This window comes from Ursus maritimus, unplaced genomic scaffold (assembly GCF_017311325.1).
Source record: "Ursus maritimus isolate PB19 unplaced genomic scaffold, ASM1731132v1 scaffold_6, whole genome shotgun sequence".
Lineage (NCBI taxonomy): Eukaryota > Metazoa > Chordata > Mammalia > Carnivora > Ursidae > Ursus > Ursus maritimus.
In genome coordinates, this window is record NW_024426774.1 from 72,197,439 (window position 1) to 72,211,510 (window position 14,072).

Genomic DNA, 14,072 nt, shown 5'->3' on the forward strand with positions numbered 1-14,072 from the left:
AACAGGAGTTTCTCACAAACTTCCAAAGAGCCTGGACTAGAGAGAGTTCTAGGTGAGGATCCCATAAAGAGCAGATGAGACCTTTAGCATTTTACAGGAGACCCTCTAGGTTTTAATCACACAGTAAGCATGCTTCTTTATTAGGTAGCTCTTGGTAAGAGCAGCTCAATTCTTACACCCTCTCTCAAGCTTAGGAAACTGTACATACCATTTTTCAGCTATTTTTTTTTTAAATACATGACTACTAGCTCACCTTTTTAAAATAAAATTTCTCCCAAAGAAATAAATGCCAGATTTCTACACCCACGCCACACAAATGCAAATTAAATTCTTGCCAATTCATGTATTTTCGTGAGAGGGGAAAAAAAAAAAAAGAAAATATTCTCTCCATTTTCAAAGAAATGAAAAAGAACAGACCATCTCAGGTGCTACTCTAGGGATGGGTTTTCTTTGTCTGGCAGGTTTTACAGAAGAAATAATTTCTGCTGTATTTTCACCAGTATAAATAGAACTACCTCTGTTGCCTTTTAAGACATTCCGAATTCTAATTTTTAAACAAGAAAATACGAAGCCAGTGTGCAACCCATACAGTCGCCAAAGGAGAGCTGCCACTAGCTGAACTCAGCTAAATGGCTGGTTTGCACTGCCCCGGTCTTTATCTAGCACTGAGAATAGACTGCTGTTTTATCCAAAGAGGAATAAATTGCTGTTATTGTGATGTTAGCCCATCACTTGGCATTGCAATTCAAGTTTTTGTGAGAAAGAAATGTATGATCTAACTGCGACTTGACCTATGCCTTCTGAGATCCATCTAGGTGCTCTAATGGAGCAGAAAAAGTGGTGAATACAAGGACATGCAAACTGATGGTGAAAAATTTGTTTGATGATAGAAGTGAGCAGAGAAGACGTTTGAGAGTGGCTGTTTTTATGACCGTGAAGTTTGTTTAACATGCAAAAGGATTTGCCCCCGGTCTCCCACCTATCCCTTTAATTGCAGCCCGCTAAATACACGCTCTGCCTCGACTAAAGATAGGAGAATACAGAGCTAACCTACTAATGACATTACTGCTAAAGTGGGCCCAGATGATTCCTTACAGATAAACATCTGAATTTCCACAAAAGGCATTAGAGCATCTCGTGGATACACCAGGCAAGGATATGCTTGGGTTCCCTGCAGAAAAGTCATTCTCCCTTAATCCTAGGTAGCACCTATTAAATGTTTACGACACACTCGAATCACAGCATACAACACTATGTGCTTCCTTTACATCAGATAATTGTGTGATTGAGTTTTTAAAACTCCCCCTGGTTGCAATCTAGTTTAGCAGTGATTTATTCAAAATTTCTCTGGCAAGGACCTATTTTGAAAGAGGGCTGGAGAACAGCGGCAGTGAGATGTGAGCCCCGATAAAGGCTCACTTTTCATTCATAGTCAGAGCCTAAATGTGCTCTTCTTGTACCTAAACAGATAATAAGCACTCAGCACACTCCTCCTCCTTGACACAACACATTGAGACTAATCACACATAATTGGAGAGGAGGAGCAGAGGGCTGGCCACGCTATTGTGTCCAGAGGACAAACGGTCAGTTTATGAGGCTTTGGGCTGATGTAGTCATTTCTTATACATCTATAGGGAAAAAAACATCCTGTTTCAAAAGAGAAAGAGAATGAGTGAGAGGGACAGCGAAAAAAGATGGCAGATTTAATACAATTAATTTGAGGGAGATGAGAAAGATATGCTTTTATTTATTTTTTTAACCAGGAAAGAATCGTGACGTTTGCTGTGTTTACAGATGAAAAAGTACCACCACCAAAACAGAACAAAGACCAAGATCTTTCTTGAAAAGGGGGGGGGGGGAGGGAATCACCAAAAGAAATTCTGTCTCAATTAGGAGGAAAAAGATTTAGGTTTCTCCTAAGTCCAATTCAAATCTCAGGCTGTTTGTAGATATTTAAAGACGAACAAAGGTTTGGTCCCAGAAGAGCAGATGAAGAAAGGAGTCCAGGAGGGCTGGGGAATGAGGTGAGGACAGGTGGACCCCATAACCCGCATGTGGAATGTGGCAGAAGTGGTGGGGGCTCACGGATCTCAGGGAGCCAGCGGCTTGCTGCATATCACGCCCGTCACAGGTTTCTGTTTTTGTGAAAATATGCCCTGTGTACTTGGTGTTTTCGTCTTTTGAGCAGCTTAATCTTCTATCCATTTTTGGTTAAAATAAGCAGAAGTGGGTAATGAAGGTTTTCTTCATAGACGTCCTGCTTTTCCTTTTTCAACTGAAAACAATCATAGAACAAAAAAACGTAAGGAGACTCAGATTAGGATTTTTTTACCAGTAGTTTTTAATATTGAGTATAATGAAGACTTCTTACTTGAATATACTGTTCCGATAAATAAATCTTGAAAAAGCAATGCAAAGTAGTTCTCAGTGGCATTGGCGTGATAGGACTATGTATCCATCAACCTGGAATCTTTCCTGGGGTGGGGGTGAGGAGGAGGGCAGGGTGCTTTCTCATAAATAGCCAGACTGCATTTGTGACCTCTATGAACTGTGACGCACTTCCGTGAAGGGAGAGCTGGGGGCTCGCTCATCTGCACCAGAACAGCCATTTGGCATAAGTTTCTGCTCTTGGTCCACTCTGTCCCGCACCTGTGGCCCAGGAACAAGGCAGGCAGGCCATTTGAGGTCATCTGGAGACTGGCAGCCCCCCGGGCACGAGGGATGAGAGACGGGCTTCCAGGCCTAAGACATTTCTTTTTTTTTTTTTTAATTTTTTTTTATTATATTATGTTAGTCACCATACAGTACATCCCTGGTTTTTGATGTAAAGTTCGATGATTCATTAGTTGCATATAACACCCAGTGGGCCTAAGACATTTCAAAGGCTCTCTGGCTGCTTCTTAGGGGTTTTAATAGTAATGATAATTTTAAAATTCTTTTCTCTGAGGAGGAAATGGTAGTCCAACACTTAGAGCTTCCATACCATTCAAGTGAAGTTTTGAGGGCCTTTCCTTGGTAGATTTTAAAATCCAGTCAGAGTTCTCAAAGCTAGAGTACTCTTCCTCATTCGGCTAGAAGCATTTTGACGGCCATATTTATATTTACCCTAGCAAATAGTAATTTGCTATTTATAAAGACAAAATTAATATTTTTGAAGTTGGTGTTTTTGAGCCAATTGTTAATTCATTTTGTAATTGATAAGGATCAGAAAACAGATATTTCTTTTAATCACGCATGGACCCAATTCTTCTATTGTTTTGAATCAGATTACTTCCCCTCCCCCCGAAACTAAATGAATGGCTCCAACATGATACTTTCCTGGATTAGTATTGGTCTGGGGCATATTACCTTGAATTTTTGGGGGTTTCTTCTAAATCATATTCCCAAACTATGACACACCCTCACTGTTAAGGACAAGGAGCAACGAGCCTGCTTTTCCTTTCTCACTGGGGAACAGAAAGCCAACCCCGTCTTTACTTTCTAATCCATTTTTGTAAGAAATATTGGTATAGTCACTGAAGTAACTGCATTCTGTCTTCTTAGATGCAGTTTGCTTTGTTTACAGATGATTAGTTATCTACGTTAGAAAGATTCTCTGGATTTGTGTTGCCACCAAAGTCGTGACTGTGTTAATTCTAAGCACACAGTCCCTTAACATCACTCTTAAAAAAAAAAAAAAAAAAGCCAAGAAAATGGCTTCACAAACTTCCCAATCCAAACCCACTAACCAGGACCTACCAACTGTAAATACCTTTGTTGCCAGTTGCCCCAGTGATAGGAGGAGCTCACTGAAATATTTTACAGAGGGAAGAGGGGGCCACGATAGCTCAATTCTTCCTCAGGGATTGGGGATCAGGGAAAGTTGATTACTCAGCGTGAGTCAGCTGACCTACTCACTCACAATGCACTAATATACAGAGACTCAAATAAGCTCTTTATAAAGTCCCTGAGGTAATATGTGGGATAAATAATTCTTCTGTAAATATGGGTTAGAAATCACTTTTAACTTGGATTCTGTGCTGACCTCTGGAGGCCAAAGCAGAGGCTTCCTTGCTAGAAGGGGCCAGGGGCCAGCCCGGTGTCGACTGTGAGCCCTTCCCCGCGATGGGGAAAGAGCCGACAGCCCGACAGCCCTCCCAGGCACTACTCTACCCCAGCAGCAGATCCATTCTGAACCAAGTCTGTTATGTGAGGGCACTGGGACACACACGAGGCTGTTGGGAAATGCTTGCTTTCCATGAGGGAATGTGATGTGGTTTAAGAATAATTCCCTTTACCCAGGCTGTACTTCTTTGCTCAATTAATAATTATAATTTTAAGAAATCAAAAAGCACCTCGAAAAAAATGAACAAAAAGCAAATTGTGAATAAAACAATTTTTCAATTTCAGAGGTTAAAACAGGGTCTTGGAGGACTGAACTAAATTATATAGCTGCTATTAGCAGCATTATGCATTACTTCATAATTGGATGTAACACGCTCAGCCCCGCCACGGCGCTGCGCGAGCAACAGCAGCAGGAGTGGAGTTCAGACTGTTTACCCTTTACAGTATCCACAATTATCAACAGCACACCACACAGATTATAAGCACCAGCCACTTGTAATGTGGCATTTTGAATAGATAAGCAGAAGTGCAATATGGCCAGGCTTTTAACACAACGTACTGACTCCACAAACGAACCCAAGCCTGTTTTCACGGCTGAGTATAAAAAATACATCGGTGGTTTTGCAAAAGTTAAAACAAACAAACCAACAACAACAACAACAAAAACAAAACTGGGGCGTGTAAAATTAGATCTCAAAGAGTACTTGCATGAACGAGAGTATTTTTTTTATCAGCTACTGTCAAGCTAGCTGTAACCGCTAAGATAGGTCTCTACCTTGGGAAAGAATTTGCTTATCTTAACATCCTAAAGGTTTGGAGCCACACCATTGGGCAAGGCCGTGGATTCCTAGCCTGGAGGAGACCAAGACAGGGAAGGAGAGGGGAACTGTTTTATTTTTCTTCCCCGTCGCCTGGAAGGACAGAAGGCAATGTTTTTCAAACACACTACACCTTTGGCTGCCTGGTTCCTGAGCACGCTGGCGGACGGTGTGGGCACCATCTAACAAAAGCACTGGCAGAAAAGTGCAGAATGGCACCGTTTTGATTACAGGCTTGCTTTTTAACGGAAATAAAATTTCACAGTTAACAATGAGAGGTGAAAAGTTTAAGAGGCAAAGCTGTTTCTCCTGATCACTGACTGTTAATCAGCTTCATGGGTGGTTGCCTAAATCTGTAGATTTTTTTTTTTTTTTACCTTGCACTACTGCCAAGATTGTAACTAATTTTTTCCCCTGTCGTAAGAGGAGGGGTGGAAAACTCAGCATAGAAGCCAGCTGTGTATGAGTGACGTGAGGCACTAATGCAGAGGGCAAAATTAAAATTCATGAATCTCTTCACAACCATTTGTGTAACAAGATTAAGACGGGACAGCGGAAAAGAGCGGCATTATCAGGCGTCTTACAGTCCTCCAGCTGGTTACGCTCTATTCCAACACAGTAGGGCTAAGAGGATAACACGCAGCCTGAAGGAAAACGCTGCTCCTCCGTTTGCGAGCAGGCTCGGCCCAGGGACCGTGGGGCTTTGGCCAGAGATGGAGAGGAAGAAAGCTGATTGCCGTGCAAGATGGAAAACTTTTAAGCCCTGGCTATTAGCACGCGGCAAACAAAAGCGGCCGGGGTGGAGGTTCCCGGCGGCAGCGCGGTCGGTCCCCGGCGCGTCCCCGGAGCCCCGGGCGGGCGGCGGGCAGGGGCCCCGAGGGGGCGCCCCCGGGAGGAGCACTGGGTCTCGGCGAGGCGCAGGGGCGCTCCCCGCTCCCCACCCTCCACCCCCACCTTGGCCCGCGGCCCTCTCCCAGGCATCCTGCTGTTGCAAAGGAGACCTCCACGTGCGTGCGAGCCGGAGTTGGGTCGTGGCAGCTATCCCCAGGGCTGGGGCAGGAGAGCCGGGCAATCTATGCTTCTGGTACAGAAGGGACAAGAGGCACTCTCTTGCTAGAAGCAGGAGAACGCCAGACCAGCTGCAACCGCCCCCCTCTGCCCCCCGCCGTTAAAAATACACATCGTGGGTTCATGTTTGTCCCATTTACTTAGGGTGCCCCAACCCTGCAGAATATTCCCCTGGCAGATCCACTTCCTGAGAACCAAAGGCAACTCTCACCCCTCACAACCTAAAGAGGAGGGAAACCGTTTTCTTAGTCCAGTGTCAGCAAAGTGGAGAATGGAACTTTTAAGCAACTATGAAGAGATTAAAAACTAAGGCCACCTAGTTATTTACGAAGATTTACTTCTGTGGGACCCATCAGTCCCCGATTATTTACGGAGTACTAACTGTGGGTATGTTGCACAATATAAATGCAAGAGGCATGTTTATCGATCTATGGAAGGCGCTCTGCTTAGCGGGGTAGCGAACTGCATTGGAGATACAAAGAGGAAGTTGCTGTCCCCTAGCCACTGACAATCCTAAGTTCTAGACAAAGGAGAGGTGGCCACTAAGGACTCGCATGTCCCAACACACCTCCAATCTTGCAGGGAGGAGAAGAAGGGTATCAGGCACAACGCTGAACATCTCAGCCGGTGGAAAAACTCTTGCCTTTGCTCTCCTGATCTGTGATTGAGAAACTGAAAGCATTTGTTGTTCTAGGGGGAAGGTGAAAGGCATGGATGGCATCGAAGCAGCCATCATCCGATCCCTGTAGCTCTAGCCTGACCCAGGAGAGAATCTTCCCCTGCCAGGTAAAGCCCTCAGAGCCTTTCCTTTTATTCTGGGGCGGGGTTGCAAAAGGGAAAGCCTCATTCTAGAGGGGCAGGCAAGATTTGAGTAACAGGCCATTCTCTTTTTATTTTCTAACTGTAAGCGAAGGGCAATCCCACCATCAGAGGAGATGATTTAACCCTTTCAGTTCACCAAGCATCATTGTCCCCCCCCCCCCGGGTGGGGGGAGGCCGAGACCTTAGAGACCCCAAAAGAGTGACCCCATCTCCACAAAGTGAGGATTTTCTTTCTCTTGCCTGAAGATCAGATCCACTTTGCATATAATTTTTCAAATGTCAATATACTTCTAAATCATAGTCCTGGGTAATAAAGAATGCTATTCCCATTTTCCCAGGAGAAAATTAAGGTCAGGTCTTTACTTCCCTGCATTCGCAACTTGTAAAATCATGACAAGTTCAAAGTCTTTTGCCAAGGTCACACTAGCTCAGAGAAGGGAGATTTCTGTAAGGCACAAAATTACAGAAGTAATATATGTTATACTAGTAAGTGTGATATGTATTAGCAAAGGTGAGACTCCTAACAAGTTTTCAGTGGAACGCTTGCCTCTCAGTGTCCTATATTGCTCTATACCTATAAATAATAAAAAGGCTGATAACATTGCTTTATGTAAGCAAGCTTAGAAATCACTCTCAGATAAGTGCTTTTGACCTAAATCTTGTTGCTCCTCGATCTGACATATAACCCCACAACTGTGAAATTCTGTATGAGATTTAACAGTCTCAAACTGCCAACTGACCCAGCCATAAAGCAAGCAGAGATAAAGATTTACAGTCCCACATGATACAATTAGACATTCACCTTCTATTTATTTCAGTGCAGCTGAGCATTTAACCTACTTAAAAGCCGAAGGTTTTTCATTAAAATATAAATGCTTGTTTATCAGTCATTCTATGCCACCTCCCCTGCATCCTACAAATTAGTCTATTATGAATGAAAAGATTAGTTTGTTTCAGAGAAAGGAGTAAACAGGAATGGTTTCTGTAAAATCCTTCTAGACATGCAAAGATAAAAGATGGCTTTACCACACAAAATAATCAGATACAAATGGCTGTTCAGAAGCAGCACACCTAAGGAGTACTTTAATCAAATATTTAGGTTACCTGCCAAAAAGACCATGATCTCTTCAAAATGCAACGCGGATTAAAGTGTTATCTAACACAAGCAGAAAACTAACCTTGGAGTGGAAGTTTGAAATGTGTTCATCATAATTTTCATGTCTTTGGATAGAGAAATCAGCGTTTTCAGCTAGATTGCAAAACTGGTTTAAAGTATTCCCTCGGCGTGGGGCGAATACCATTGCTTTCCCCTAGAACATTAAAAAGGAAATTCACACATTTAAAAACTGGAAAGCAACCAAACGTAACAAATACTGGGTAACGCATTTAATGTCTTGCTCTCAGGTAGGAAACACGATTGTTCTTGAGACATCCACACAGGATGGACATCCACAGGGAGAATCATTTTAAGGATAGATATACATCAAGTAAGCAAAAATATGTATATTTCCTATTCAAATGTTGCTATGTTTTATCCTTTCCAAATCATGCATGTAACAAACAAAACACGGTTTGAAGTTGGTATTCTGCCCAACGCACACCTCTCTTGGGTCCAGTGGTTCAAACTATCAACTAGCTTTTAGAGTAGCTGGTCCACAGCAGTGCCACCCACCTGGAGACTCCTTAGCTCTTGCCAACGTGTCCCCAACACAGCTCTGGAGCATGTGGCAACCGATGCTTAGAGATGTTAGTTTATTGTACCCTGGAAATTCAATACCAAGAAATCCTCCACAGAGACAAGTAACTGCAATCTCGATTAGAGAATTTTCATGTTTCCGTGCTGCCACCAGCCTTTTCTGTGACCATGCTGTCAGAGACAAGGCTCCAGGATCTTGGTTTCCAACTTCATTGAATCCTTCATAATAGTCATCATTAGAGCCAAGCAGCTCCTCACAGTACTCAAATGATTGCTTTTCAAAGAAAGTGGTATAATGAGGGTAAACAGGCTTTTCTAAATAAACTGCACAACCTCACGAGTTTGTTGCAGTGGGGAGAATGGATGGACTTGAATAAGCTATATACCGGACTCCAGAAGACCACTGGACATGAAACTCCACGATGTCCATTTGCTAACTCCTGGGTGCATGCGGACTTTTCCTGGTCCTCTGAGACATGCACAGAACAGCTAAACTTCAGAATCTTCTTTTTGTTTAAAAGATGACTATAGGCTTCCGTTGACTTCAAGGTTATGCCTCACTCTATGAAATGCCACTGCAGGTTTTGAGGGACTCATGAAAACATATCCCAGTTTCTCATATATGATTGCCGACGATTTATTGAGCACCCGGTGCATGTCAGGCTCTGGGATGGGAGCTCTATTGTCTCATTGACTCTTCAAGCCCCCTAACAATGTAGGTATCATCAGCTCCATTTTACAGGATGCTCTGGACGGTTGAATAGTTGACCAAGATGACACAACCGGCAAATGACTGGAAATATACCTGCCTCCAATGCTGACGCTCTTTCCACCCCACCTCATTGCCTCCTTATTAGTAATAGTGATGGCAATAATAATAATAATAATAATAATAATAATAATAGCTACCACTGTGCGAGGTGCTTCATGAACCTTCCCTTTCATCCCATCAACCATTTTCTCAATGACCTTGTGCAGTAGACATTACATTTTACAGATAATTACACATGCATCGAAGGCTTTGAAGAATATGAGGAGGAATGTGTGGCAGAAAGGGTTCTGGGCTTTAAAAGTCTCCACCATTACATAGCTGTCACCTCAGGAAAATTAGAAAGAAAAAAAAAGCCATAGAACTGTTGAGCTAGAAGGACCTTGGGGATGACATAATCTGATCTCCTCAGTCACCCCAGCTAAGCCATCAAGGTTTCTCCCTCACCGAATGGGAAGAACAAAGCCTGCCCCCCCAACCCCAGCTCAGCAAGTCATGAGGATCATATGAGGTGATGAATGTGAAAATAATTGGAAAGGCAAGGTTATGTAGATGTAAGACGAGGAACATCTCCACCACTTAACAGTGAAGGAAAGATTTTATCTGGTCTCTCTCCCTCTCCCTCTTTTCCCGTCATTTACCTGCAAGAAAATGCAGTGTCCTGGACATCAAGTGTGTTTTCATACTGTGTTTACACAGACGTGCACACACTCAGGCACATAATTATAGCAGCACCAATCACGCCACTACACTTAAGGTTCTGTCAGCTTTTCCAATATTAATTGCTATTTTCAGGCGTTTTTCAAACTTAGCAGCAAAAATTCATTTTGATGTGAAACTAGATATAATACACGGTCTCGGCAGGGGAGCAAAAGTCTCCGTTAAAAAAAAAAAAGAGGGAATACTAGTAGGTCATTTTGGTCATTTTTAAGAGCTGATTGCCATTCTGGATTTTTGAATAATGGAAGTTGTTTTATTTTAAAGTCACCTGCAAAAATTGTCTTACAGTTATGATTGAAGAGTTGGTTTTTAGTAGCTATTACCTAAGCTAGGTATCATTATGTTTACAGGGCTACAGGGCTCTTGGCCGGGCTGGTGTTTACATTTATGAGTCCATGTTCCCCACACCCCCAACCCCTTGTTGGGGTCGGGGTGAGCTGTAGGGCAACCCAGCTAAGCATATGGCAGCCACCTCCACCCAGACATTCTCAGGTCTTCTTCTAGCTTACCTGTCCTTCCCTAACCACCCTCTAGAACAGCAGCTGCTTCCCATCACTTTCACCCCCTCCCCCCCTTTACTTTCGTCCTGGGCTTTCATCACCACTAACACAATTACATCCTTGTTTGTGATCGCTGGTCTCCTTCGGCTGGAGTGCATGCTCCGTGACAATAGGATCTTCTCATGTTTTATTCACCACATTTTCCCAGTGCCTAGCATGTAGCTGACTCTCCATCAGTACTTATTGAGAGAATAAACTAAATCCAGATGTTGAAATAATTTGAGAAAGGCACGTCTTTGGGAATTCGAAGGCCACATTCTATTGCTTATTCTTCAGAAAAGATTTTCTGCAAAGAAGCTTTTACAGAGTCAGTAGCCCTGATGGGATTTCAGAGGGCAGCATTCTGTGCACAACACTGTACCCACAACAAAGAGAAAGAGTGAGCAGTAGTTTTAATCTCTAATTACTCAGCTATGGGTTTTAAAATGTTTTCTTTTTCATTTCATTGAATACAGACACCTTTGAGATGCGGATCAATATTTAGGAGGGACAATAGTACATCATCCATTCATTCAATAAACAGCCACTGAGTGCCAGCATCCACCCCATAAGGAATGGCTTTAGAATTCCCCGTGTCCCCAGTGGAGCAGGACACTGGTACAATCAAGAGAAATACGCCTTACAATTTAGGCTGCAAAAATCAAAACAAGAAAAAAAAATATCGATTTCAAATTAGCCCATCACTTTAGAAAAATTATTTTCAATTTACCAAAGCCCAACTTTCTAGGCATTTGAAGTCATAGAATCATCTTAAACTCAGAATGAACACTCAATTGAACGTAAAATTTTGACTGATGGGCAGAAATCTGAGAGAATTCATTTATCCCTGGAGAGGAGAGAGGAGTAGTTCCACTAAACAGCAATGATATTGTTTACGTCGTGAGCTCAGTTGTTGTTATTTTGCTAGACTAATCTATACTCATATATTAAAGGGTGTGTACTTCTGGAAAAAATAAGTATGCTTCAGATTTCTTTTAAAAGGAATATGCTATGCCAGTGAAATGCCTTTATTCCTGTTTCATTTCCAGGCAACCAACTATTAAATACCAATTACATGTTTAAGCTTATGTTTATTTTTTCTTTACCTGGTTTCTGAGATGCCGCCTTTGCCTGCTTCCTCCCCGATGTCTCTCTCAACCCCCTTCCCTGGCTTCTCCACCTGCCCCTTGATTGTCAGCCATCCCCAGCGCTCTGCCTACTTTCTCTCCCTGTTCTGTAAAATTCGAGGCAATTGTACCGAAGTCCATGACTTCAGTTCTCACTGATACATCAATACTCCTGAGTATGTATCTAGAGCATTTACCGTAGTCCGAGGCCCACCCATGTTTTCAGGTGCCTACTAGGTCTCTCCATGGGGACGTTCTGCAAGTACTTTTACCCTATTCTGTCTACAGTGGAACTCGGTACCTTTGGCCCCAAACTCCTTCCCCCTCCCACACTGAGTACCTACTAGGGACCAAGCATTTCCACACCCTTCACCTTTAAAATGAAGCTGGAAACCAGGAAATCATGGCATTGCCTGTAAACCCCCCCCCCAACCTGAATCATTGTCACCTGCCATACATGATTTTCAGACTATGTTCGAGTTGCTTCCAGGTGACCTGGGAGGGTAAAAAAAGAGACCAAGAGAGGAAGTGCTAATATCACATCCCACTTAGCTATAGCTGCTTTGCTTTTATCCATTTTATAATTGGGGTGACGATGGCTAAAACTATTTTGACCAAAGGTTTCTGCCATTTAACAAGGGTCTGAAAACCACTGACATGGGTCCCACCTTTCTGGGAAGGCAGGCAAAGCCCAGCCCGACCTGACACGCGCATATATCTGCAGCCCTGGCTCTGGCCACTCCCCCACTTTGAGTTCCAGATAGGCCAAACTCACTGCAGTCCCCCAATCTGTTCTTTCATGGACCCCACATGTCTGCAAACTTAACAAACATTCCCTTGGGTGAAATGCTGCTCTTAGTCCTGGTTCTTTGTTGGCCTGGTGAACCCTACTCATTCTTCAGCACCCAGATTAGACACCCTGTCTCTGGGATGCCCTTGCTGACCACCCCTGGCCTCTATGCTGTGCCTCCACCCTGCCAGGCACTTTGCTCTCCACTTCCGTGGCTCACCCACACCGCTGCTGTCTCCTTAACACACTGTCAGGTAACTGCTCGCTTGTTTGCCTCTCACGCTAGACCGAGAGCTCCTTCAGGGCAGGATCACGCTGTAGCTTCCTCTGTCCCCAGATCCTAGCACAGCGCCTGGCCATCGAGAGGCACCCAGTAAATGTCTGCTGAATGAACTCCTCAGTGAATGTCCGCTCAGTTCCCTCTTCTCCATCTTCAGATCTTCACTATCTCCTAACTAGACGATTCTATGCACAAGCTGGTCCACGATGGTTCCCTGAGGAGCTTTACTGCTTTCAAGCTCTCTCTTACTCTACTGCAGTCTCTATGCTGGCCAGTCTGATCTTTCTAGAACCCGCATCTGACTATACCACTGCTCAAACACTTTCAGTGGCTATTACCCATATAATAAAACTCAGTCTCTTCGGATCGTGTCCTCAGCCTTTCATAAAATGCCACCCCAAACTAACTCTTTCACCTCGCCTCCTGCCCCTCCCAACCCTAACCCCCAAACCACACAGATTCTCACACTCCAGCCAGAACAAACTTCTCTTGTTGATCCTGAAACACAACCTGCTTTTTCATGCTCTGTACCTGTGAGCACCATTTCCTCCACCAGGGATGCTAGTCCCTTCTAGTCCCCTTCCCTGAAGCTTAGAATGCCCTTCTTACTATTCAGCACCAAAGTCAAATGCCACTGCCTGCAGAGAAACCTTTCTTCGGCAGTGAGTCACTCTTTCTGGTGTACCCATCACATTGCACTGTAATTCCTGGTAGCCCAGGCACCAATCCGCCCCACTAAACGGAGTTCTCCTGGCGGTCATGATTCATATTTATCCCCACACCTCCCATTCCCAGCACAGTGCCAGATAGCGAGTGGTTTCCCAGCAAATGCTTGTTGCATCAAGACAGAGTCCAAACCCTTGAGTATCTCCCATTCTACTGAAGGTATAATTAGAAAGATTGTCAAAACAAATAAAAACGGCACCACACTATGACCCAGGGCTGGGCTGTCGTAAGCCGTTTTTGCACTGTGCACTGTGATTCTACCTGTGTGTGTGCGTGTGCGTGTGCGTGGTACATTTCCACAATCAGATTATAAATTCTTTGGGGGCAGAGACTCAGTACCACACATGCTGAATAAGCACCTGGGTAGATTTCAGGAAAGAACTAGAGCTAGCTGGAACTTCTAGCCCCCTGCCCTGAGGGTCTTAAAACCATCTGGGGCTCTCTATTCCCACGACCTCGAGAGGCAGGTGTGGCTGAACATGGATTCTCACCACGAACAAGGGAGGGTTTGTTGAGCCTCGGACCCAGCAAGCGGACAGGAACAGAGGGACCCACTAGCACCATCTCCGTTCACTGCCCTGAGCCCACGCTAACAAGGCATTTCCCTGACATA

General features: G+C 44.0%; 1 protein-coding gene across 2 annotated transcripts in view; it reads right to left on the bottom strand.

The window, feature by feature from the left end:
* Positions 1–1,720: 1,720 nt before the first annotated feature.
* Positions 1,721–14,072, bottom strand: part of CAMKMT (calmodulin-lysine N-methyltransferase) — a 381,932-nt gene continuing 369,580 nt past the window's right edge. Inside the window, exons 10-11 of one of the 2 annotated variants that reach the window (XM_040623516.1) lie at positions 7,991–8,122; positions 1,721–2,275 (exon numbers count right to left, since the gene is read on the bottom strand). In XM_040623516.1, coding sequence (XP_040479450.1) covers positions 2,198–2,275; positions 7,991–8,122 — 210 coding nt within the window. In that variant the 3' untranslated portion in view covers positions 1,721–2,197. The remainder of the gene's footprint in view (positions 2,276–7,990; positions 8,123–14,072) is intronic. The other variant, XM_040623517.1, reaches the window with a different exon arrangement.